The 26,936-nt window shown below is 40.1% G+C and overlaps 2 protein-coding genes and 1 long non-coding RNA gene across 3 annotated transcripts; 2 read left to right on the forward strand and 1 right to left on the reverse strand.

Annotated features, from left to right (window-relative positions):
* Window positions 1–479: 479 nt before the first annotated feature.
* Window positions 480–15,621, reverse strand: LOC119083019 (ubiquitin-conjugating enzyme E2 Q2). Its single transcript, XM_037192657.1, has 8 exons — window positions 14,899–15,621; window positions 6,633–6,749; window positions 6,187–6,420; window positions 6,033–6,107; window positions 5,654–5,945; window positions 5,423–5,571; window positions 4,970–5,051; window positions 480–1,178 (listed from the first exon to the last, which is right to left on the reverse strand). Exons 1-8 carry the CDS (start codon window positions 15,058–15,060, stop codon window positions 1,147–1,149), a joined length of 1,143 nt encoding a protein of 380 aa, XP_037048552.1. The 5' UTR covers window positions 15,061–15,621; the 3' UTR covers window positions 480–1,146.
* Window positions 3,571–25,621, forward strand: LOC119083026. Its single transcript, XR_005088772.1, has 3 exons — window positions 3,571–3,580; window positions 12,515–12,520; window positions 25,301–25,621. It is a non-coding gene; the product is annotated as an uncharacterized LOC119083026 (long non-coding RNA).
* Window positions 17,154–25,619, forward strand: LOC119083010 (importin-5). Its single transcript, XM_037192644.1, has 7 exons — window positions 17,154–17,325; window positions 17,780–17,929; window positions 17,997–19,295; window positions 21,655–22,795; window positions 24,502–24,626; window positions 24,698–24,885; window positions 24,956–25,619. Exons 1-7 carry the CDS (start codon window positions 17,245–17,247, stop codon window positions 25,290–25,292), a joined length of 3,321 nt encoding a protein of 1,106 aa, XP_037048539.1. The 5' UTR covers window positions 17,154–17,244; the 3' UTR covers window positions 25,293–25,619.
* Window positions 25,622–26,936: the final 1,315 nt, after the last annotated feature.

A 26,936-nucleotide genomic window follows, 5' to 3' on the forward strand; every position in this document is an offset into this window, starting at 1 on the left:
ATTGAAAGGAATTGACAGGATACAATGGGAATGGAAATGAATTGAAAGAAATCGAAAGGAATTGAACGGAATCGAAAGCGAATTCGGCAATTTTGTCCGAAATTTATTTTTTGGAATTGTCAGAATAAAACCTAAATAAACCTTGATCACTAGGACCAATTGAGATTTTATTAAAAAAAAAATTAAATCTTAAGGCCTTACACCTAGAATTCGACACCAATTCGTGCTTCCTACGATGAAAGCTGACTAGGCGTATCCTATATCAAATTGTCACTACCGCTCAAAATCAATTATTGGTGAAGCAAACATTTTTCGTGTTATAGGTCAAGTAACATGCTATTTGTTAAATCGTAACCAAATGAGGGAGTAATACACGCGTGATCGCTGTCGGTCGAATAACATTTGTTTTGTTTTTGTTGACAATCATCAATGTCCAAATTTTAATCGAATGTCATTAATTTTCAATTTTAATTTTTTACTTCATTTAAACTTATCTATTGAGTAAACTTAATTATATACACTCAATTTACACTAGTTGTATCCTTACTAACATATAATTTTTTGTCGAAGAATTCTTGTTTTTTTTGTTTGTTTGTTTCATTAGGGCACGTACAGCAATTGTTGTTCGTTAAGTGACAACTGTCAAACTTCACTATTTTTTTTTTCTTTCTCTCTCTCTCTCTCTCTGTCAAAAATTCACTAGTGAATGTTGACGAATAATTGCTGTACGCGATCTTGCTGCTCTTCAGTTAACTTTTCAACGTGTTTTCTTTCTCTCTCATTTATTTCATAAAGGTTGTCTATGGAGCAGAGCTTATAAAATGCATACGGTTTTCCACGGTTTAAAATTCAGTTTAACTATTAAAACAACGAAAACAACTAAAGTAAAATAGTAGCTCCCAGATAAATGACAAAATCATTTCGAAAGACACAAAATTTGTAACAAAAATGTCCATCAGTTACACGTAAAAAATCAATCTGAGTTTTTTCCCTTTTGTTGTTTGTTGTTTTTGTAATTTTTTTATTTTTCTTCGCAAAGTTGTAACTAGAGAAAGATTCGCAGAACAGAGTAGAATAAATCGATAAATATTAAACGCATTGTCGACATACATAATATAGAATAGTGTGTTGAGTAGCTGAGAACCATTAGCCGTCTTCTTTTGGGGGTGTGAACCAACCTGGAAATTAAATGCAATCAAATATTATACCTCACCGGTGGGAGCAAAACAAAATTTAAATAGACTCTCAGCACTTTTCATTTCTCATTTCTCTTCGAGTTCTTGTTGAGGGACTCGAGTACTACACAAAACTGTATTTAGTTTCCGGGTCCGGTTGGCATACATGGCCGCCCGGAACCCACAAGTCAATTTGAATGCAAATTGTTATCGAAACGGAAAGAGGGACTAATTCTAAGCTAATTCGTGTTAAAATGGCTTCGACAACCTGGCCACCTGGCCGGCTAGAGTCGAAAATTCGACATTTTTGAATGATGATATGTCCAAGACGAAGAGAGTTTGAAACTCTTTGAATGGCGAGATTGGTAGAGGATTGCATGCTCTATTAGACACCGTGAATGGTGTCATCTGAATTGTACAAAATTTAAAAAAAGTTTATTTTCACCATCCTCGGCAAAACTTGGACTCCTCTGTAATACACAGATTGACCCTGCCTGCAACAAAACAGTTATGTCTGATCAGGCTGCCGTCTTAGCTTTACAACCATACCACTTTTGCCATTCCAGTCTCACAACAAGTATCTGTTACGACATTTTGCTTGCAGCAAGGTCACTCTACGACGAAATTTTCAATTTATCATCTGTCTTCAAGTGCCCGTTCCTTTAGGATGTATCACCTTGCGTGTAATTTCATTAAATGAGTCCATAACCACCTTATTTGACATAATTTGTAACTTTTTTTCGGTTAAAATTGGAAATGAAAAACTGCCTCAAAATTCTTTCGAGTAGGTCGACTTAACCACATATTTGACATCGTAAAGAATACAAGCCAGATAGCGAATAGGGCAAGTATGGTATTTTTGGAAAAGTGCGGTCTCAGGCTATGAGATATGGTAGCAACTGAAGCTCTATCCAGCAGTGGATGAGCTAGACATGACCAGAAAGCTTTCCGATGGCGAAAAAATCAGTGAAAGTTGTCCAAATTCCCAAAGTGAAAATGTTAAATTTCTTGTGAGTGCATATAATTGTTCGGTAGATCAGAGACAACCAGTATATAGCAATTATTTGACGCCTCACCTTGACTCACAGCTACAACCTTTTGACCCGACGATACTTTTATTAGAATTGTCTGTCAATTCTCTTCAAACTACCACTAGATCAAAACCGGCCGGGTCGTTTCATTTCGGGGAAAAATTTTCTGAAAAAGTCATGATTTTGAAATTTTCGAATTTTCTCAGAGTCGCCCGAGTCGGAGAGGTCGTTTAAAAAAAAACTTCTTCTACGAAATGATCACCTTGAAATTCCCTATCGATAGCACCATAAACGTCCGGAAACAAAATGGTGTGTCCGATTCAAAAAAAAATTTCACCAGTATGGTGAATGAATAACAATACCATTCATCCTAAAGGAACGGGCACTTGAAGATTGACACAGAGTGCAAAGGAGTCGAAGCTTTAGAATTCTGGAATGTGTGGGAAAACAGGAAAAGTAGGAAAATATGCACTTTTCCTTGCTTTCTCGCCAATAGCTACTGTTAGCTATTTCCTTTGAAAAGTTTGAAGTCAAGTTCCCGGAACAGTGATTTTGTTTTGTTTTACCTATTTATCACTAGTCATTCGAGAAATATCTCTGGATGTTTTCGCTGAAAAATCGTGTGTGCTACCAAATGAAAGGTATTGACGAGTCGACACAAAACATTTATTTTTGAAGAAAGTCGGGTTTGCATACATACGAGAAAGAAAACAAGACTGCATATTTTCCTACTTCCCTGCCTTCCCTGCAGCTTGGATGTTCCACGGAACTGAGTATAGGGTGTTGTAGCTGGCCTCACCCACTATCGTTCCACATATAAATGAGCCCAGTACTTTTGTGCTGCAAGCCTACAGAAGTCTTGGAAAGAAAAGTTGATGCCAAAATGAAGATTTTTTCCTTCTTTTTGAGGACTCTACAGCTTGAACAGCAATTGGAATGGTACTACGGCAGTGATTTCTTATCGTCTACTATTCTTTTACCTTATACGCTTCGCTATGTCGCGAATATAGATCGTTACAACATATCCATCCAGTGTTGTAATTTCAAGAGAAAATTTCAAAAAAAATTGTCGGAGGATTTTAGTCAAATAAAGTGTTAGCGTATAAGCACAGGACCTCAGGACTCCGGAACATTAACTAATTTCTCAATCGGACCAATATTTGCTGCGTGATAGACGCTTAGAAAACCATTTGCTCTTGGTCATATTATTTTACCAAACTCCCATCCCATAGCAAATATTGGTCCAAATAAAAAACTAACTGTTGTTCCGGAGTCTTGAGATCATGCAATAACACTTTATTTGACTAAAATCCGCCGGGAAGCCGGGAAAAATTTAATAACTTTTCTCTTGATATTACTAACACTAGATCAGCTGTAAGTTGTAACGACATATATTCGCGACATAGCGAAGCGTTTTTCTATTAATAAGGTAAAAGAAACACGATAAACACGATACACGATAAAAAATTATTGCCGTAGTACCGTTCCAGATGCTGTTCCGGCCCTCAAAAAGAAGGAAAAAATTTGCATTTTGGCACCAACTTTTTTTCCAAGACTGTAGGCTTGCAGCACAAAAGTACTGGGCTCATTTATATGTGGAGCGATAGTGGGTGAAGCCAGCTACAACACTCCATACTCATGTTTTGTGAAACATCGAAGCTGCAGGGAAGGCGGACTCTCCGAACATTCGCTATATTTTTAGTCATAACTATCGTGGATCTACTCGCACCAAGCGGTGCGTATACTTTAATTTAATAGTACATTTCGTACCAACGACTAAAAGTCTTTTTTAGCGTGTGAGAGGTTTTGCAGACAGAGCCGAAGGCGAGGTCTGGAATCGAGTTCGCTAAAAAAGACTTTTAGTCCGTGATATGAAAAATAATTTTTGCTTGAGTTATTGCCGAAAAACTGTTCTCGGTACCCTCTCGGCTCTCTACTTTTGAACACTTTTCACAGAAAATATTTTTTTTTCGAAAAAGTGAAAGATACGTGTTTGCTAGAATTGAAAGACGAGTCCAACGAGCTATGGCTCATTAAAATCGGAGACCGCTTGTTCTACAATCGCCTGAAGTCTTGGCGATATGACTCTTAAGGGTTTCTGTTATGTAAGTTCACTTGCGTCACCTCCCAGTAAAAGCACTAACATTCAACATTTCCTGAGCAAACATTTTTCACGTTGGATATAGCATAACCATAGCTAGTTAACGTCAGTGACTGATCTGCACGAACTCTCTCACCAAGTGAAATTGGACAACTATAACCAGTATTTCTCAATATCCGGTTGAGGCCATTTGTCGTCTTTTTCGTCACTTTTAATCGACTTCTCAGAAGGGTGAATCAATTTTAATCCAAAAACGACAAAGTGTTCCATCGGCCGAGTCCCCTGATCATTTTTCGGAAAATAGATTTTTTTTAAATATTCATTTTGAGAGAGGTGCCGCTGGGTACGATGATCTGATGGTCATAAAATGTCGACAAAAAACGTAAAATTAAAAATAAAATCTTTTCTAGGAAAATTGATGAAGGGACTCGGCCGGTTATAGAAGACTATGTGCTTTTTGGATCAAAATAAAAATTTTTAAATCGATCCACCCTACTTCGCTGCCCTATTCTGGTATTGATGATATTCCCGAATTTCCGCCGACATTATTCAATTGCGGCAAATTAATTCAGACATCTAGGATACCATCGACTTTCCGTGCGTGCCTTTCTCGAACCGATTTTTAACGATTTGAAATTCAAAATCTCGTCTTCAAAACTTACCATTTTTCTCGTGAATTTGCACAAGAGATTTAAAGCTCTGCTGTGCTCTGGCTAGACTGTATTGACCTTGAGTTGTTAACACCTAAAATCGAAGCGGAAAAGCCAATTAGAAACAAATGTCGGACAAAGTCTATTCTTTAGTGTATCTGGAGGACGTTGGAGAGTCATTAGAATCGATCGTTAAAGACATATTACGGCCAATACGGTGTATGAATGGTCTACAATGGAAGATAAGATCGGTGGTGTATATGACAGCGGAACTCTATCAAAATTTGACAAACTATTCATACACCGGACGAACCATCACAGTTCACGATCGGTTCATGCATGCACTACGGCACTACTCACATCATCCTCCATCAATATACACAAAGGAATGGAATCAAATTTCTATTGTACGCGTCGCGTCAGCCGGATTTCAGGCGAAATAGATGAAAGAGACCAAACACAAACCTTAGTTGGTCCAAACTGTATACGAGCTTTCCCTTTGACTAGTGTAGCGGCAATTTGCATAATGACTGCTTCAACTGTGTACGCCGAGCTCCATCCTTGTTTCGTTAATAATTCCATACAAATGGCACCGCCCACCAGAACATATCCACCTAAAACAGCACAGAGAACGGGGGGATCAAAATTTTCGAACGCAAATTATGTGTCCGCATCAACACGTTATCGCTCACATACCCGATATGACCGGATGCACAACGCGTACGAATGGCGGCTCAAATGGATAGGTGTCCTTAAATGTTACATTCAATAAAATGCCTTCTTTGCCCTCCTTTTCCTTCAATACAACTAAATCGTGATGCAATGGACTATCCGGATCGACCGACATCAAACGAATGTTCCATTCGTACAGTGAATCGTTGACGGGCTCGACGGAGTACATGTTTTTCTTGAACGACTCCGATCGCCAGATATCCCGCAGCTCTTTCATAAGGCGATCGGTTGCTTGAATCGAACCGGATATAGAACCCTGTAATGGAGGAATATAGGAGATGAGAACATTGAAGCTATGGAAGTTTCCACAAGACTACGAAAAATCCCCAGTCGGGCCACAAACCTTCAAATGATCTTGGCGATGGCTTTGGCGAAATCTTTCCAGAGTGGCTAAATGTTCGACATCCATGTCTTCTTTCTGTAACACAAAGCAAAATTGTTCAGTCAATTAGTCAATTCGCAGTTTCGTTGCTCCCAGTCATCGATTTAACACTCACACTGCTAACATTCCGTCCCTCATCCATTTCCAACGGCAGGTCTTCGTCATTTTCACTGTCCTGTTCACTCTCGTTGGCCGCATCCTCCTCTTGATCCGAATCGACATCATTCGAATAATCATTGCAAACGAGCATTTCGCCGACAGGCATTTGCAAAGACATTGTCAAATTATCTAAATCGGGCGGCAAGGGCACATTATGTAGGCGGCACAGTTCACGGAGAAGTATTTCAACCTAGACGGGAAGGCACACAAAATGTGGTTAGGAATCGATCGGTGGAACGACAATGTTTCCCGGTAGAAGAGTATTTGGATAAGAGACGTCCAAACACAGCTGTTAATCGGGGGGAACCATTTCGTTTTGGATTTTAATGGAATTTCCCATATCGATCCGAATTTAACAGAAACATTTTTACAGAAAAATCGAATATCTTATGCGAAACCAACCTGATTGATGACGTGGTTATCACGCCCATTTGTATTGCTTAATATTTGAACTGCATTTGTTACGCTGGTCTCTTCGCTCTCTGCGAACCAAACTGGTGGTGTTGAGGGATATGTTTCCTAAACAAAACAAAAGGAAAAATCGTCAATAAAACGGTGTTGCAATGTCGGAAGTACTTGATTCACTATGCCTTCTCTATTGAAACAGGCAAGGTGACACGCTCTCAACTCTTGTTTAACTTGGCGCTTGAGAAAGTAGTGAGAGCCATGTCAATAAACTGGGCTGGCACCATCTTCTATACGAGTAATCAGCTAACGGCTTTCGCTGACGATGCTGACCTAATAGGAAGTGGGACACTAGCAGTCAAGGAACCCTTTCATAGAAATGGAAAAAGAAGCGTGTAAAGTTGGACTTGTGGTAAACGAAGAGAAAACCAAATATCTGACATTGGAGCGCAGTCAAGGATCTCGTCAAATCTCAAAACTCGGGCAAAACGTGACCATGGATACGTACATTAAACGTAACCAGTGATATAGAGGAGGAGATCAAAATGAGAATTACTCAAGGAAGCAAAAGCTTCTATGCACGCACTGAATCACCTGTTCAAAAGCTCACTTGTATCCCATGCAACAAAACTCCGACTCAACAGTAGCTCGACCCATCATCATGTATGGTTGTGAGACGTGGTCCATGACATCCAAACAAGAGCAGATGCTGAACTGCTTTGAAAGAAGAATCTTAAGATCGATATCGAGTGGACCAGTATGGTCCGATGGTTGAAGATCCCTCCACAGGAAATTTGTAGGACGTAGACCGAGAGGTCGACCACCAGAGAGATGGACAAACGGAATTAAGAATATTGCAGGTACAAACTGGCAGCAAATGGCAATGGATCGTACGAAATGGAAAGAAGTTGGAGAGGCCTACATCCAGCAGTGGATAGAAACAGGCTGAAAAAGAAGAAGAAGAAGAAGAAGACCGAGAGGGCGACCACGGAAGACATGGATAGACTGTGTGGTCGATGATACTAGATCCTTGGGGGTCGCGGATTTGAGAAGTCCTACGAGTGTAGGAAGTTAGTAGAGTCAGCCAAAACCCGCTTGGGGTGACAAACGTTGCTAAGTAAGAAAGTCACTCTTTTGCAATAAACGCAGATCCGTTCACACCACAAACTTTTCTTTTGTGCCACTTCTTTTTTTGAAACACATTTTCGTGCGTCGACCACGGTGGTTGAGGGTTCGGGGTAAGCGGAGACTACTTGCACCCATGATGACAAAGAAGTAAAAAGATTCTATGAAGAGTCGAGAAAGCTCTGGACGAAAACCCATCACATTACCAATATCTAATCGGTGATTTCAATGCGAAGCTGGGAAAACGAGAAGAAGACTCCGAAGTTTCTATTGGTAGTTTTAGCAACGACCAAAGAAATGAGCGTGGAAATATTTTACTCAACTTCCTACAGCAACACAATTTGTACGTAATGAATTCATTTTTTGCAGGAAAGCCTCAACGGAAATGGACTTGGGCTAGTGCAGATGGTGTAACGAAAAATGAGATCGATTACATCATAACTGGCTGTAAGTCAACCGTTAAGAACGTTACGGTCCTAAACAATTTTTCAACAGGTAGTGATCACCGAATGGTTCGTGCAAGAGTCACGTTAAATACCAGATTTCAAAGGTCACAACTAGTTCAAAAAAGGCTCAAAACATAATTGAAGCTAACTGCAATATGAAAGTCCTACGGAGAAAAATGACAAACGGAAAAAAATAAATCTTCAAATTACGAGACAAAACAGGAACGATCCAAACCGATCGAAATGCGATATTAAATATTGCAACAGAATTTTATGAGAATTTGTTTTCTTCAGCAAGACAGAGTCCAACGGAAGAAACCGAAGATAGACCAATAATAAGAAACGTGGGATCGGAGGATATGCCCGACATAACTGTTGATGAAGTCAAGGCCGCAGTAGCCGAGATGAAAAACAAAAAGTCTCCCGGAGAAGATGGTGTTCCAGTGGAAGCCATTAACCTAGGTGGAGACTCCTTATTAAAGGCAATCACGGCGTTGTTTAATCAATGTCTCCAATGGGAAGAAGTACCAGAAGCCTGGGAAAATGCGGTAATTACATTGCTGCATAAAAAAGGAGACATAACAAAGCTGGAAAATTACCGACCCATAAGCCTATAGTCAACACTCTACAAGTTGTTTATGAAAATCATTACGAAGAGGAACACTAACAAGTTCGACTTCTACCAACCTTTTGAACAAGCTGCTTTCAGATCTGGTTTCAGCACAAACGACCATTTGCAGGTGATGAGAACGCTTATTGAGAAGTGTCGTGAATACAACATCGACATAGTCTTGCTATTCATAGACTTCGAAAAAGCTTTCGATTCAGTGGAAACATGGTCGATATTGGACGCATCCGACGAATGTAGAGTAGACTCAAGGTACTCCAACACAATTAGATATGTGTACAAAAATGCTACTTCATGTATAAAGCTTCATAAGAGCACGGAGAAATTCAGAATTGGCCGAGGTGTAAGGCAGGGCGACACCATTTCACCGAAATTATTCACGGCGATTCTACAGAGTATTTTTAAGAAGTTAAACTGGAGTAAAATGGGAATAAAGATAAATGGAGAGTACCTGAGCAATCTCCGCATCGCTGATGACATTGTACCGATAGCAGCGGATCTAGGCCAGGCTCAGCTTATGCTACAACAGTTAAGTGAAGCGGCAAGCAAAGTTGGCCTCAAGATAAACTTATCGAAAACAAAAGTCATGACCAACATCGGGGACGATAGAGAAATCAAAATTGGTTACATTGTCATTGAACGAGTCGACAGCTATGTATATCTAGGACATAAACTGAAGTTAGGTCTGGACAACCAAACTGCAGAAATAAGACGTAGGATTGGTCTTGCATGGGCAGCGTTCGGAAAACTCAGACTAATTTTCAAAAGCAAAATGAATAATAGTCTGAAACGCAAAGTTTTCGACACTTGTGTCCTTCCAGTGCTCACTTATGGAGCGGAAACGTTAACTTTAACGAAATCATCCGAAGATAAATTGAGAGTGACACAAAGAGCCATGGAACGGAGTATGCTCGGAATAACACTCAGAGACAGAATGACGAATCAATGGATTCGACAACAAACCGGGTCGTTGATGTCATGGAAAGAATAGCATCTCTGAAATGGAGCTGGGCGGAACATATTGCAAGATGGACAGACGAACGTTGGACCAAAAAGATCATGAACTGGGCGATCATATAAAAGACGAGCTATAGGTAGACCACCAGAGAGATGGACAAACGGAATTAAGAATATTGCAGGTACAAACTGGCAGCAAATGGCAATGGATCGTAGAAAGAAGTTGGAGAGGCCCACATCCAGCAGTGGATAGAAACAGGCTGAAAAAGAAGAAGAAAGAAGGAGACTACTCATTTTGCTGTCGTTTACGGTTGATATTGTTCTAATATTGAAGCTATGCAAAAAATTCGCAAAAGCAAAAACAGATCGGATACGTCTGGGCTCGAACCCACAGTCCTTAAATTCGTCAACTAAAACTTTCAAATATCTTTGAAAAAGAATATGAAATGAGCAAACTATACTGCGTAGCAGAAGAGATGAGTCAATTAAGAAACAAGATACGACGTTATCGCGTCAAATTACGATAACAACTTTCGATTGTCTCCCTATAAATATAGCGATGTACAAGATATCGCTGCAGACTTTGCAGAAAAGAGGAGAAACGACCTAAGTATATATCTAAAGATCTGACTGGTAGCCAGATCGTCTGTTGGAGATTCAACATTTGGCACCCCCGGTAGGACTTTTTGGGCGATTTTGTTTTTTGGAGAAAATCAAATTGATTTCGGTCATTGGCTACGAATTGGGCTGTGCAATGCACAGTGCAGAGGTCTGCAAGGTTAACTGTTTCACTGCTTTTTTTCAAACAGAAAATGGTTTCAATCATAACTAACAATATTTGTAGTTTAAATTTAAACCATAAAATATTTGGTTAAATTAATTACTGCAAATTTTCTGGTGTTTCAGTTAACTAGAACGAAAATGGTACAAAATACGTCCACAAATTTTTAGTTTAGAATAAAACTTTCGCAAATCGTCGTAATTTGATGAGAAACGTGTAATTTTACTATTTTTTGGGAAACTAACGGAAAAAAAGATGGTACTAATTTTAACTATAATTTTCCGTAGTAGTTACGAATACCATAAAAAGCGATGGTTTTATCGATGACCAGAAAATTCATGGTGTCCTATTTAACCGTTTTTATTCGGTTTAATTTTATACCATATTTTACTAGTACTTTATAAAACCAGAAAAAATCGAGTGAAACAGTTAACCTTGCAGACCTCTGCCACAGTGCATGAAGACAGAAGACTTCATAGCTTGCGTCTTGGCTTTTCGAATTGGACTACACTGCGTGCACAGATTATGTCAACGGAGCAAGAATTGGAGAAAATCAAATAATCGTCAGCAGAAGAAGAATTTGGCCAGCAGTAAAATTCAGGGTGGTTTGCAGACAAATCAAATTGGTCATCTTCGGCAGTAAAAATTGATCGTTGAAGTAACGAATGTGGGAGGTACGACAATCATTAACACTGGATTGGTACGACAATCGTCAACACTGGATTGGTACGAAAAGAATTGTGGGAAATTGGTCGTCGGTAGCATAAATTGGTCGTTGGAAGGAGAAGAATCAAATAAGTCATCGGCATCGAAGAGGAAAATGGTGTCCAACGATAAAGCAAATGGTGCATCGACTCAAGCATGTGATACGTTCGATATTTGGTATTTTTATGGACATAAGTGGGAGGATGTTTCCACTCGCAATAAGGACGAATCGAAGTGGGCATGCAAGTAAAATGAGATCGTCTATTGAAGATTCAACAGTAAGCCTTCTCTATTTGTACTACTGAACAGTTGGTAAGATCGTGGACTGGAGATCAGGAGGTCGGTGGTTCAGATTCGCTCTAAGGTAAACACCTTTAAATACAGTGCCGGCACAGGACGACAATTCTTCCGTTGTTTATTATAGGTTTAGAAATTTCCGAGGAAATTTCGTAAAAGGATCCATTCAGTCAGAGATTTTTTACATGCGGGTGCGACTTTATGGTATTTTTTTATGAAAAATTTTTCTTGACTTGTGTGCAAGGAAGTGTCTCATTTGAAAAGCGTGACCACAGAGAACTTTGATACATTTCATTTGACAATCTATTTGCACTTGGGTTACTCGGTTTTACTCGGGTTTGTGTTACAAACAAAAAAACGAAGTCGTTTTTGTGGTGCAGATATTCGAACCATAGCCTACGACTCGAATGCCATTTCTTTCAAATTTTTGTCGCTAAAATTTTTGTGCATGGCTACCTTCCACGATATCAGTTATTTTTTAAGTTAAGACACAAGGACTTGCGTCACCTTCATCCCTTAGGGGTCGCATTCATCCAAAAAATAAAAGAAGGAAGAAATGCACAAGAAAATATTTCCTTTACTAGGGAGGGAAAATGGACATTCCGTCCCTAGGGAAAAGTCTTTCCCTCTTTCGTAATAAGGAAAACGTTATACTACACTCGGGAAATAATCTGACTGACTTGTTATTGGGCTACGGCCTGTTAGTTGGTCATTAAACGTGAAAAAATAAAAAAAAATAAAAATTTCGTATCACGATGAGTAAAAGTACCTCGGGCTAAAGTCCTCGGACACTTTTACTCATCTGAATAAGAAATATCAAATTCCTTCCCTTGGACAGTAACATTTACCAAGAATCGTACAACCCTCGTTTATGTGAAACATATCTGAGACGCTGGTGGAAAAAATGTTTTCTTTCCGGAAGCAAAAAAAAAGTGTAAAGCTTCCCGTTTTGGAAGTAAAAATTTCCAAGTTCTTAGTTCAACATCATATCAAATACGTCGACAACAGTAAGGGCTTGCCGGGGCTGTCACTCCCGTGATCCCGCTAGTTTTCCACCAGCGTTCTGAGATTTCCATCGTTTGTAAGAAACGCATAATATCAGATGCATTTCGTACAAAGGTAACAAAGGACTTTGTATCCCTAAATTATTGTTGTGACAAACATAAGACTTCTTTCCGTGTTGGGATCGTTTTAAACAAGGGCTTGTAATAAACAACAAATTGAATTATCCGCATTTCAGTCTTACTGGAAATTTACATAGCCCCGACGAAATGCACATCTTAAAATACGAAATTACTTAAAATTTAATAGAGCCCCGCATGCATGCGTAAACGTATTGCAATATACACTTTTTAGTGAAACCTCTACCTGATACCTTTTGCAATAAAATCTTTTTAGAAAAAATATGCGTCGTAGAAATCATACCCGCACGTTAGCGGCGTGGTCCTCTACCTCTACTAAAAAATTTTCCACAATATTTTAAGGAGCATATTTACGCAAAATGTTGTACAGGAAGTTGTGGGGAACACTTTTGACCATGGAAGTTGTTGCTAATTGCTATTTTTAACTGCCTAGTAAAGTTACTAATTATAAAAATCTTCTTGTCAGCTTCGACTATTTGTAGTCTGTTCTAACTTTTACTTGACCGTGATAGTAAAATACTGGAGCATAGGCTTTACTAGATTTTTCGGTCCATAACCGAAAAATCTAGTAAAGCCAATGCTCCAGTACTAATTATAAACATTAAAGCAATTGCGATCAACCCCAAAACTTCCAAAAGAACTAATATCAGTCGAAACAAAACCCTGAAGGGTGAAAGTGACGCAAGTCCTTGTGTCTACTTACAAAATAACTGATACCACTAAGGGAGAGTGACGCGAGAGTGACGATTGACCCGCAATTTTTTAGAAAGCGCAGTCAAATTAAAAAACAGACCCGTTCGAGATCGTTTTGAGAGCCTTTTCTTTCTTTTCTTCTCCATTTACACTTATCCCACACTATCTCTCTAAAATTTCTTACAGTAGTGTTGACACGACAGCCCCGTACGAAGTCGAATTAAATAAATTCCACATGTGGGATGCCTGAAACACCCCACACATAACCAATTACTGTCACCCGCAGCGATATCAGTAATTTTGTAAGTAGACACAAGGACTTGCGTCACTTTCACCCTTTAGCGTTTTTTGACTGATTGGGTATATAGAAATTTGCAGGAGACCGTATGAAGTATAAGCCATACTTTGTGACTTTGACCATATAGACTTTAAGTAAATCCGAATGCCACAAAAAAAGTATGTCAAATGAGGGGGCACTAGAATGTTTGTGTTTAAAGGTCTGTCGTACATCGCCACAGTTGGAAAGTTCAACATGTCACGCACGGCGTACTTTTCTATTAACTTTTTTTTTAAAAAGAAATTTGATTCTTCATTTGGCTTTGAAATTAGCCTGTTTAGCGTTTGTGAGGATTAGTAGCACCCAAAATCGAAATTGTCCGAACAAATATTTTTCGTCTTAGAATTGGCGTTCGGGCGATTCCCAGAGGGAATTTTGATTTTTGTATGGATAAACGGCAACGAAGGGCCTTTTGAAAAATTTATTCATACAACGCCCAAAAAGGGCTTTTTTGAGCCTGTCCGGCACTGAATAGGGGACGGACACTGACATGCACGTGAGCATGTCTGATTGGCTTAATAAAACAGGATTCCATGAAGAGGATCTAAATAAAATCACTGAAACTGTACCCAAAGCATATTTTTACGAAATCCCTTACGCTAAATTCTCGTAATTAAATTTAAACGTTTTTATCAACAAAAAAAATAATAAAATTTGCAGTTCAATTAGTCCAGGGACAAAATAGGCGAGACATCTCTGCTGTAATGTTAAACTCAATGCAGCAACAAAATGTATTTTGTCCAGTAAAATACAGAATTTTTTTTTTCTTTCCAGTCGTAATGCGTTGCACTCTCACGGATAATGTGAAAAAAAAAACGTTTCTGTATAAAGATTAAAAAAAGGTAAACGCATGGTCAAGGCGACAAGATGAATCGATTTCGTCGAACACAAAGGAATGACATGGGAACAAAAACATTGTGAAGTCGAACACGAATACAAAAAAAAATGTGTGACTCGTCAAAATACAATAAAACGACGTTGCAATCAACCACAAAATATTGCTGATATTCATGCATAGGCCATTCAGCTTTAGGTTTTAACAATATTGTAACACCCATTTGTAATTGATCTATACACTATGCACCAACTGAGAATGTCTCACAAAACAAAATAAATCGAAAGAAGGAAGGAAAAAATATGGAAAACACTTACGGTAATGTTAGCGTGGATGTCAAACAATTTTCCCCCTTTTCCAACAAATCTGCAAGTCAATTCGTCAACAGATGAATTTAAGATTCGAAAACGTTCGTGATTTTTGGTAAATATCTTCTCCAAAGTTTTTATCTCCAATTTTAATGTATTTAGGCACGCCATTATACGAGCAAAAAAAACGGTTCACTGTGTAGTAGCACTTTTAACTGTTATGTCCCACAAAAAAAAACCCACGACGATACAGTAATCGATTTCCAGGCAATTGACAAACACTACAATTATTTACAACAGAAATCGGGTTGCACAAAATTGAAAAATTAAAAAAACGATCGCCATTACCAAAACAAAAAACTAAATAGCTTCGACACTCTCATTGAGCAGTATATTTCTGCCAGAACACCACTCCGATCGAATGAAAGATGAAAAAAAAAATGAAAACTTTGCGATTATTTTCACCACCGTCCGCACCTCAATGTGATGATATTTTTCGATCGATTTACTCAACCAACATTTAACATCTTTAAAAATGCAGTAAAAGCCAAATTTCTAAGCTCCAAGATTGGATTTTTAACAAAAAAAGAGTCCACAGAAAAAAATGGCTTTCTATGTCAAATCGTAGATAGTTTGCTCTCGTGTTGGGTAAAAAGAATAATAAATAACCAATGAACTGACCTGCAACGAACGAGAAACAGGTTTTGGTCGATCCTTTCAGTTCAGTGTATGTGAGAGCTCCGTACATTGTACATTCTGTCAGAGCCGTCAGAGCGACATTATTAATTTCTCTTATTTCGGAGCCACCGCTACACAATGAAAGTAAATAGATAGGTATGGTCAAACGTTCAAATTTGTTCTAGCCGGAGCACATACGGATTTGCATGGTGCCACCTCAAACGAACTCATTTCTAGTGCAAATTTCCACTAGAAATGAGTTCGTTTGAGGTGGCGCCATGCAAATCCGTATGTGCTCCGACTTGTATGGACTGGCCATACCTACTTATCTACTTTCATTGCCGCTACAGAGCAGATCGAGTTCAAATAGTTCTTTAAATTATCGACTTCATTAATTATTCATCATGTAGCAGGGATCACCTATCGAATCGGTTTCTTCCAAGGCCTTTCAAAATGTCAATCGTCATCCACAGAGAAGTCAACACAACCTCACTTTGAAGTTTTAAGGAACAAATTTGTTTAAGTTGCGGTAATGTCGGTTATATTTGCTTCTGTGGATGACGGTGGGCCTGTCCAAATTTGTTTTTACAAAACTCTGTTGTGAGCAAACATGCATCATGACAGTTCAGTAGTCCAAAAAATTGCTGAAGAGCTAAGTTTAGAAGATTGCGTATGCCACCACTAAGCGTGGCCCCACGCCCACAGTCATTCGTTTTGCCTCCGTGTACGTGACAGTTATCATTTGAACAAATATGCTCTAATAGAGCAGCTCTATTGTATGAAATGTCAACTGTCATGTACACGGAGGCAAAACGGAATTCAGAATAAAACTCTCGGGTTGTTCATAGTCGTATACGAAAGACGAAATGAGGCGCAAATTGGTCGAAATATTTAATTGTGTGCGATTGCCGAAGTGTCACTTTTGAGTTAGGACTGAAGAGTGAAGATAACAAAAAACGCAAAGCGAAACAAAAGTAAAATGTGAAATGTATAATAGTGTGCGTTAGTCCCTGAAATAGACTGTTCTGACCAGTAAATGTTTCAATGGGAAAACCGAACGAAGAACTTACGTTGGAAAACACTGACCCCCCAAGAATTTCTTTTTCATTTGACACTTCAAATGTCATCTAAACGCAGATGGCACGCAGATCGCTATTTTATTAGATTCTTGGGAACACTGCATTTCTGCTAAATCTACTACGCGTGAATCATCAAAGTATGTGAATTTTTGTATGAAAACCGTCATTTTATCGTCAGCTGTGGTGTGTCACTCGCGTATCTGTATATGCGTGACCTACCCAAAGTTTACAGCTTTGAGCAAAACGAAGGACTGCCTTAAAGACCAATTCGCGCAGTCAGCTAGAGAGATTCTCTTTGCGCATTATAGTCTAGTCGATAACGACCAACGTTTACAAAAAGCTCTCGCTTAAATCGCACTTAAAACATTTCCAAATGTTTTGGAAGAGACAAATTATTAACGACAGGACGGCATGCAATCCACTCTTTATGCGAACGTAACTCGATTTGATAATTTTATGTGAACATAGTACTGTCACAAAGAAACCTCGCGCCTCTCGCGAGAGACAGAGTAAAATTTATTTGACATTTAGACTAGCAATATCCATTTGACGCGACAGTTCGATTTTTTTAGAATTTCTTTTCGAAATATTTCGTGCAATGGCTGCCGACCAGAATCAATTTTACCAGATTTTAAATTCGCTTTTGAGCTACTTAAACGATGAGCGTGATCAAGCTGAGGTAAATAAATAAATTGTCGACGGCGAACGATTTCCGTACAAGAATTTTAAGACTAATTTGTCGTGCAATTGTGCTGCAATTGAGCTTTTTTGTGCGCTGCAACGTGCTCTCGATGTCGTCATTGTATTTGAATTTTAATCGGGAAATGAAATGATGTGGGAGACTTACGTTTCATCGAATCGCACTGGATTTCACAGTCATTATGACTAATTGTTGATGACAAATTTTTGCACCAGATTTTGTGGTATTGATATTGTCGTGGCAGTGGTTGTATACCAGTTGTAACATTGGTGTTTGGATTCCCTCCAAAAAATAACACCTTGATGCGTCCTACACCAGACATTCGCATTTTTTGTCAGTTCTTTGTTTACTATTGCGACTGAATTCTTTGTTTACTTTGTTCTGCATTCGGATCATTTGATAAAACGTCTGCTTTTTCCGTGAATCTTTCCAGGCAACATACAGCAACATACCCGTCGACGTCAAAGTAACAAATTTACTTACCGCATTACACGATGCGAATCTGCCAAATGCAACACGAGAGCTGGTTGCTGTATTATTGCGTCGCCTTTTTTCAACAGACTTTCAGGATTTCTATGCGGCTGTAAGTACATGGATCTTTCGTACCCCATTCGCATGTCGTTCACACACAAAACATTGATTATTTACAGCTACCACCCGAGTCTCAAGCCCAGTTGAGACAGCAAATTTTGTTGGCCGTCCAGCAGCCCGTTGAAGCAAATCTACGGCGGAAAATATGCGAAGTCGTTGCAGAAGTGGCCCGATATTTGATTGACGATGATGGAAACAATCAATGGCCGGACCTTTTGCAATTCCTATTCCAATGCATCAATTCACAGAATGCGGAATTGCAGGAGGCAGCATTGCGGATATTCGCTGCTGTGCCCAGCATCTTCGGCAATCAGGAGAACCAATATCTGACCATGATCAAGCAAATGTTACACCAGTCTATCCAACCGAATGTGGTGGCCGAGGTACGAGTTCAAGCCGTGCGGGCCATTGGAGCGTTCATTCTGGCGCATGAAAAGGACGCGAGCATACTGAAAGCCTTTGCTGAGATGTTGCCGCAAATTATCGAAGTGATTGGTGCCAGCGTACACGAGGAGGACGATCAAACGCTGCTGAAGCTGTTGGTCGAATTGGCCGAAAGTTGTCCGAAATTCTTGCGATCGAATTTGGAAAATGTGTTCGAGATGTGCATCAAGATCTTCAGCAATGAGGAGACGGAAGATAGTTGGCGTCACTTAGCACTGGAGGTGATGGTTTCGTTGGCCGAAAATGCACCGGCCATGGTCCGCAACAAGGCCGAAAAGTACATCACCATCCTGATCCCGATGATATTGCAAATGATGACCGATTTGGAGGACGATCCGTCCTGGTCGGTGTCGGACGATGTCGATGAAGATGACACGAATGACAACAATATCATAGCTGAATCAGCGTTGGATCGTCTGGCGTGCGGCCTGGGCGGAAAATTGGTTTTGCCGCTGATCATTGCCACGTTGCCGGGCATGTTACTGCATGAAGATTGGAAGCAAAGATTTGCCGCTCTGATGGCTGTATCGGCGATCGGTGAAGGTTGTCACAAGCAAATGGAAGCGATGCTCGACGATGTGATGCGTGGCGTGATCGAATATTTGAACGATCCGCATCCCCGCGTTCGGTACGCTGCATGCAATGCCATTGGGCAAATGTCTACCGATTTTGCGCCCGTATTCGAAAAGAAATTCCACGAACGGGTGATTCCCGGACTGTTACATCTGTTGGATGATGTAGAAAATCCGCGGGTTCAGGCTCATGCTGGTGCAGCATTGGTGAATTTCAGCGAGGATTGTCCGAAGAATATTTTGACGAAATATTTGGACAATATCATGCAAAAGTTGGGCAAAATTCTGAACACCAAATTCAGCGAATTGCTGCAAACGGGCACGAAAATGGTTCTGGAACAGGTACGTTCGATGAATTTTCTTTTCTTTTTTTTTTCTTTTTTGTCAATTTTGCCCACAATTTTACCTTCCTTCAAATTTTGGAATTTTTGTTGTCTTTGTGTCGAAAATGTCACTTGTGTAAATATTGGCGAAGAAGAAAAACGATAATGCCACATTTCAACCATGGCCTGACAACAACATACAATCAGTTCTGCTGTAGTTAGTTGTAGGCTTCACATTCACAACGATTTCTAATTCCTGGAATGTCATTGATCCTTATTCGGCCTGGCTGGATGGAACATCAGAATCTGGGATTGGCTAGGGGCTGCGGGAATGCACCAAGAAATCACCTGTTTCGACCATTATTTTAATATTTTCGTTATTTGTTTTGATTCCTTCAATTTGAAGTGTCCAGTGGAGCTGAACGTGGAAGGTATTTCCTTTGGTGCTTCTCTTTTATCAAAAGAACGTGTAGTTCAAAGACTATTCCTGTGCCAGAGCTACATTCGAATGTCTTATGTAGTCTTTAACCGACGTAATTTAAATAAGCTCCCTGTTTGCACTAAATGCATCACGCCAGACCAATTTTGCGATATTTTCGTAACACATCCGTTAGTGCTGTAACTTTGTAAAATAATAAAAATGAGCCGTCAGAACAGTCTGAGCGTTTGCTCTATCTATTGCGTACGTGACCCTAGTGCATCTGTTTATTTTGGCGGAGATATTCTCAAAAGACTTTAAAATATATGCCTAGTTAGGCCTTGGTGCCTAGGCCCCAAAACCAGTCTCAGGTATTTTTGATACTTCATACCTGGCTGGTTGTAAGTGGCCAAAAGTCGAAAAATGGGATTTCGTAGTCCGGATTTCATTTTCGTAAGGTGGCGAGGACACGGGCGTGTATGGGCTCGTTGGAAAGCTGAGTTCGAGTACTCCCGGGGCAAATAATACCTTCAAAATATTTGATGATAAACGGCCGAAAATATGACCTCTGGAAAATTTCTCAGAATCGATGGAACCTCGATGAACTTTGACGAGGACTGAAGTTCGTCAAAATTTCCGGCCTTTGACTAAAACATTATTTTTGTTATTTTCGAGCAATGGCGCAAGACATGTAAGATATCTGTGCTTGCCCGTCTCCTGGACAATACCTATCCAATGAACTCACACACATGTATGTTCACGGCCTGTAGCGGCAGTAAATCACCGACAAAAAACACCCTTTTTCGACTTCTGGTGGACGTTTACTAGCCAATGAAAGAATCTCAAAATTAAACGAATGTGGTTTTAGACTATTGGGGCCAAGATAAGGGCTATGTGGGCATGTAAACAAAGTGTCGCTAAAAAATAGTTTCGTCGTTGCGAGGTCTATTTTCAAAAAAAATCCTCAAAAGCGTTCGGATTTTAGAAAAACCTCTTCAGGAAATACGGAAACGGATACAACTAAATCGAAAATATAACTAAATTTTTGCAAAGCGCAAACGGAACGTTACGAAAATTTTTGAAAACTTACTCTGATGTGCGAACACGGACGTGCTAAACTTGCTTAAATTAAGTCAGTAAAAGACTACATAATTTTTGAAGGTCTGTTTGCCGTTCGATGTAAAATTGTAGGTTTTGTTGTTTGTTTTATGCGGTAGTTAGGTAGCAAAGAGAAACCCAAATTTTGATTTCAATTTTACCTCACTGACCAAATACAACCAACAACAAAACCCACAAAGTCTACATGATAAGACATTCAAATATAGCACTAGAATAGTCTTTGAATACCATACATTCGTTTTGGTGGAAGAGGAGCACTACATCTCACGTTCAGCGCCAGTGGAGACTCTCCAATGCACTTCAAATCGAAGGAATCAAGATAAATTACGAAAATACTGAAATATTGGTCGAAAAGGTGGTTTTCTTGGTCGATTCCAGCAGTTCCGGCGAACCGAGGCTTAGGCTTACCATGAGTGTCACATTTTTTCCAGCCTTTTTATCGGCTGATCCACTCATGCAAACAATAATTGTTGCAGTGCGGGTCGAAAGTAGTTATTTTCACCACAAAGAGTAAGCAGAAAATATTTTTGGCGAAAGCTTTTTTTCCCCTTTTTCCCAAAGTTTCCACGAGATTTTCCCAATTTTTTCAAAAACATTTTCCTGAAATGTTTTAAGGAAAAGCGAGAAAATGTGGAAACTTGGTGAAAATAGGTTTTCCTAAAAATTGTCCATGGGAAAGCGTGACAATGTCACTGTTCATTAAAAAGCGCTGACGAAATGTTTCTTTGTTTTCGTAAAAATCGCCGTTAGTGTTCACTATAGTTATTCGCACACCAATGTCTATTCAAGCAGCCCGTTGAAAAACTATTTTCTACAAATTTCCATTATCCATATTTTCCAGGTAGTGACTACTATCGCATCCGTTGCGGATACCAGCGAAAAGGAATTCATCGTCTACTATGACAGTCTCATGCCATGTCTCAAATACATCATCACGAATGCAACCAGCGAAGAGCTGCGTATGCTTCGCGGCAAAACCATCGAATGCGTTAGCTTGATTGGGCTGGCTGTCGGTCAGGAAAAGTTCATGGCCGATGCAAATGGCATTATGACATTGTTGCTGGAAACGCAAACCGTTGGCGATCTGCCCGACGACGATCCACAGACGTCATATTTGATCAGTGCTTGGGCACGTATGTGTAAAATATTGGGAAAACAGTTCGAACAATATTTGCCGTTGGTTATGGGTCCTGTAATGCGAACGGCTGCTATGAAACCGGAAGTAGCATTCCTGGACAATGATGAAGTGGAGGACATTGAAGGGGACGAAGACTGGTCGTTCATTAATTTAGGAGAACAGCAAAATTTCGCTATCCGAACGGCTGGTATGGAGGACAAGGCGGCTGCTTGTGACATGTTAGTATGCTATGCGAGAGAATTGAAAGACGGATTCGCCGATTTTGCCGAAGAAGTGGTCAAGCTAATGGTTCCAATGCTGAAATTCTATTTCCATGACGGTGTGCGTCGCACGGCAGCTGAATCACTTCCATATTTACTGGACTGTGCAAAAATCAAAGGTCCAACATATCTGGAAGGAATGTGGCAGTACATTTGTCCGGACTTATTGAAAGCCATTGACACGGAACCCGAAGGCGAAGTTCTCTTCGAATTGCTGCACTCGCTGGCTAAAAGCATAGAAACACTCGGCCCAAATTGTCTATCACCGGAAAATATGACTGAAGTGTTACGACTCATAGCCAAGTACATGGACGACCATTTCCAAAAAGCGGAGAAACGAGCACTGGCCCGCAACGAGGAGGACTACGATGATGGCGTCGAAGAGAAATTGGCTGAAGAAGACGATAATGATACCTATCAACTGTCGAAAATTGCCGACGTTATCCATGCACTGTTTCTGACGAACGGCGTTACATTTCTGCCGCATTTCGATCAGGTCATTCAGCATTTCATCAAGCTGTTGGATCCGTCGCGACCATGGGCGGATCGCCAGTGGGGATTATGCATTTTCGATGATGTAATAGGTTGGTATTCTTTGGTGTGCAATTTGGATTGTGGCGGTTCGTGCCTAGTCCAGGTCCTTGTGCCGAAAAAAATGGCTCCTAGCGCCCGAAGTTGTGAGAAGTTTGTTCCAGAAAATGAATTGTTTTTCCGGCCGGAAAAGCCATTCAAATGAAAACCTTCCGAGTCAAATATCTACGAGACTGAAGTATCTTTTGGAAAAATTTCTTCTGTTCTGGAACGTATGGCTCATTACCTATATTTCGTGGAAGAACTTTTTTTTGGAGGAGTCGGTATTAGTATTCCCACCGAAAAGTGTCCCGGAAAATGCATCAACTTTGAAGCCATTTTCACTGACTATTTCCTATCCATTTTTCATAAAAGTGGTGCCATTCAAAAGCTATATTCAAGTACTTCTGAATTCAGCTGGTTGGCAATGATACATGTCAAGGAACTTGAGAGATGGCCCGGGAAAGTCATCCATAAGAAGGATTTTTGAAGTTTTTTTCTAGATCAATGAAAGGCACGCAGCTACAATTTGTTTTTTGCACAGTCATCTCGTCTCTACTTCCCCTCTCCTTCATTTCTGTTCAAGGATTATGGAAAGTTCCACTTTTGGGATGTTATTGGCGATTTTCCGTATAGAATTGCAATTTCCTTTTACGATTTTGTGATCCAAAATGATCTTGATGTTCCTACTTCTTCTTCTCTCTCAACACTAGACATTCCTTTACGTTTTTGACCATTTTTTTCCGCCTAATATTTGGACTTTTAATAAGTTTGAAGTCGCAGAAGGTCAGTTCCTCAAAATAAGTGACGGCTTCATGGTCCACTGTCTTCCCTATCCTAGAACTGCAGGCAATTCAGACGATTCTTCTGGTTCCCTTCTGGTTTTTTCTTACGAACTGACCTGCTGTCATCTTAACCATCGACAGAATTCAGAACAATCGTCTGAATTCCCTGCCGTTTTGTAGTTCTAGGATATGGAAGACAGTGGACCATGAAGACGTCCCTTATTTTTACGAACTGACCTTTGGTGACTTCAAACTCGTTAAAAGTCAAAATGTTAGCCGAAAAAAGTGGCCGAAAACGTAAGAAATGTCTAGGTGTCTAGAGCGAAGAAGTAGTAGGAACGTCAGGATTCCCTGATCAGTCACAAAATGAATTTCATCAAGCGACAGTTGTTTGTCAAACGAAAAAGCTTTCTTAAATTGTAATTTTAATAGGGAAATTCGTCAGTGGAACTTCCCATAATTCTTGAACAGAAATGAAGGAGAGGGGAAGTAGAGACGAAATGTCTGTGCAAGAAACACTGGAACTAGTATCCCAAATTATACCAACGTGTATTTTATTGATCTAGAAAAAACTTCAAAAATCCTTATTAGGATGACTTTCCCGGGCCATCTCTCAGGTTCCTTGACATGGATCATAGTCAACCAGCTACGTTCAGAACCATACGTTCCAGAACAGAAGAAATTTGTCCAAAAATATTTCAGTTTCGGAGATATTTGACACGGAAGGTCAATAGCCTCTCTGGCTGGAAGAACAATCTTCCTTTTTCCGGAACAAAATTTTGTTCCACAACTTTTCTTGGCAAACAACATGGAACAACGAAAAGTCTTAAAGAATGTAGGGCGCACGGAATTACACAAGTACCTGCACCATTCCGAACTTGATTATGTAAGTCTCGAGAAAAACAATTGTTTTGATTCGATTCTCGTTCTTGCAGAATACACCGGTCCGATGTGCGCCAAATATCAGAACATTTTCCTGCAACCAGTTATAGAATATACAAAAGATACCTCTCCAGAGGTAAGACAAGCGGCTATTTACGGGTGCGGAGTTATAGCTCAGGTAAAATGACTAATGGAAATTCGAGATTCGAGCCACTGATTTTTCGGTTGTTTTATTTCCCCTACTTACAGTTTGCTGGTGACCAATTCGCTTTAACTTGTGCCCAAACCATTCCACGTCTAGTTGAAGTAGTTCATGCACCAAAGAGCCGCGAACCCGAAAACGTAAATCCGACCGAAAATGCAATTTCCGCCGTCACAAAAATCCTAAAATACAACGGTTCAGCCATACCGAACATAGACGAGATTATTATGCTATGGTGAGTTGTGTGTGTGTGTGTGTGTGGATTGACGAACGATGCAACTTAACTCGGTACGCTCTGATTTTAGGTTCTCTTGGCTGCCGGTGGTAGAAGATAGCGACGAAGCACCTCACGTTTACGGTTATTTATGCGACTTAATTCAATCCAATCATCTTGCTGTCCTTGGCGCTAACAATTCGAATTTGCCGCGAATTCTGCAAATTATTGCCGAAGCATTCAACAGTTGCGTGATTCAGCCGCAACATGAAGTAGGCGTCCGAATGATACAGATCGTTAGGCAGTTGGAGACCGATCAAGAATTGTTCAAAGCATGTTACGATACGCTGAATCCAGAGCAGGTGGAAGCGTTGAAGAATGCTTGCTTGGACTCGATGACGGCAGCAGCAGCAGCCGTGGCGCCATAAATTATGAGATCAGTCGCCTGATTGTTTTTTTTTTAATTTTCTACACAAAACAAAACAAAAATTACTTTCCAAAACTCTTCAATCCAAACCATATTTTATGCGCAACACTCATCCCCATTTGGAAAACCAAAACATCTCCGTGGAAATTCGGCCGAATCAGTTGTGGGCTGGCTCTCATGAGGAATGTTGCTTTGTTCTCGTTTGCACGCCGCGCCATCCAAATTTTTCTTTTGTTTTTATTTTGAGATTCAAATATGGATTTATGTATTCACACCGCATAATGTTTCAGAAATATTATAAAAAAATATAATTATTATGGAAACAAAGGATGTCTCTCTGTGTGTGTGCGTTCATTTCTTGAATATAAATACGCTTCACTGTTGATATGCGATCCATGCATTATGCTTGCGGACTGTACACCTTCCTCATCTGCAACATGGTGAGTGTTTTATAATGGTGAGACGAAAGAGAGATAGCGGAAGTGATAGTAAAGTTACAGGTTCGAGTTCGTACAGACCGAGAGCTGTTCGTACAGACCGAGAGCTGTTCGTACAGACCGAGAGCTGTTCGTACAGACCGAGAGCTGTTCGTACAGACCGAGAGCTGTTCGTACAGACCGAGAGCTGTTCGTACAGACCGAGAGCTGTTCGTACAGACCGAGAGCTGTTCGTACAGACCGAGAGCTGTTCGTACAGACCGAGAGCTGTTCGTACAGACCGAGAGCTGTTCGTACAGACCGAGAGCTGTTCGTACAGACCGAGAGCTGTTCGTACAGACCGAGAGCTGTTCGTACAGACCGAGAGCTGTTCGTACAGACCGAGAGCTGACGTGCATATATCAGCGTCTTATACCATAATGGTTGTACTAAAGACGAAACGAGTTAGGGTGTGAGGAATTCTTTGAAAAACAGCCGACTAAGGCTCGGAACAGGTCAGGTCAACCTGAATTTTACCTGAAACAAACCTGAACTGACCTCAACCTGATTTGATAAATTTAGACCTGACCTAGGATAGGATAGGATAACTCTAATGTCATTCCTTGCAGCTAAGCCGCCGATGGGCCTGTTGTGCTTACCCACAGGATTTAGAGGGTTATCCTTTTAATTTGGTTAAGATAATTCAGTTTTGTTCTGGGTGAGTAGTTTTTATAGAGCTGGCTTGAACAGTGTGTGAACCAAAAAATCTTATTCGCTTCATTATGTAAGCAGGACATTGGCAGAGTAAGTGTTCCGCGGTTTCAGTTTCATTTGCATATAGGAATTTCGCGCCGGCGTCATTCACAAAGTGCCATATTGTGAATCACGCAGGTCACTTTGTGAATGACGCCGGCGATTCCTATCAGACTTCATTCGAATCATTTATAGTGAACCGTAAACACATATCTTAACGTAAAACAATTCTGCATCGAGAAATCTGAAAATGGAGAAACCAGGAATCAACAAATGGTTGCGGTAGAACATTTGGTAAAGCCGGTGAAGAATGACGAAGGATGTACAGTTTGCGGCTTTGTTAATGCGTCGTCTGTCATCAGAAACATTTATACACGGGAATCGGACGCGACGCCCATCATCTAAAATGTCCGGGCCCACCACCACCACCCGGAATTGAAAAATAATTTAAATAAAATGCTGAACCGCAACCAAAA

Source organism: Bradysia coprophila, unplaced genomic scaffold, assembly GCF_014529535.1.
Source record: "Bradysia coprophila strain Holo2 unplaced genomic scaffold, BU_Bcop_v1 contig_538, whole genome shotgun sequence".
Taxonomy (NCBI): Eukaryota; Metazoa; Arthropoda; class Insecta; order Diptera; family Sciaridae; genus Bradysia; species Bradysia coprophila.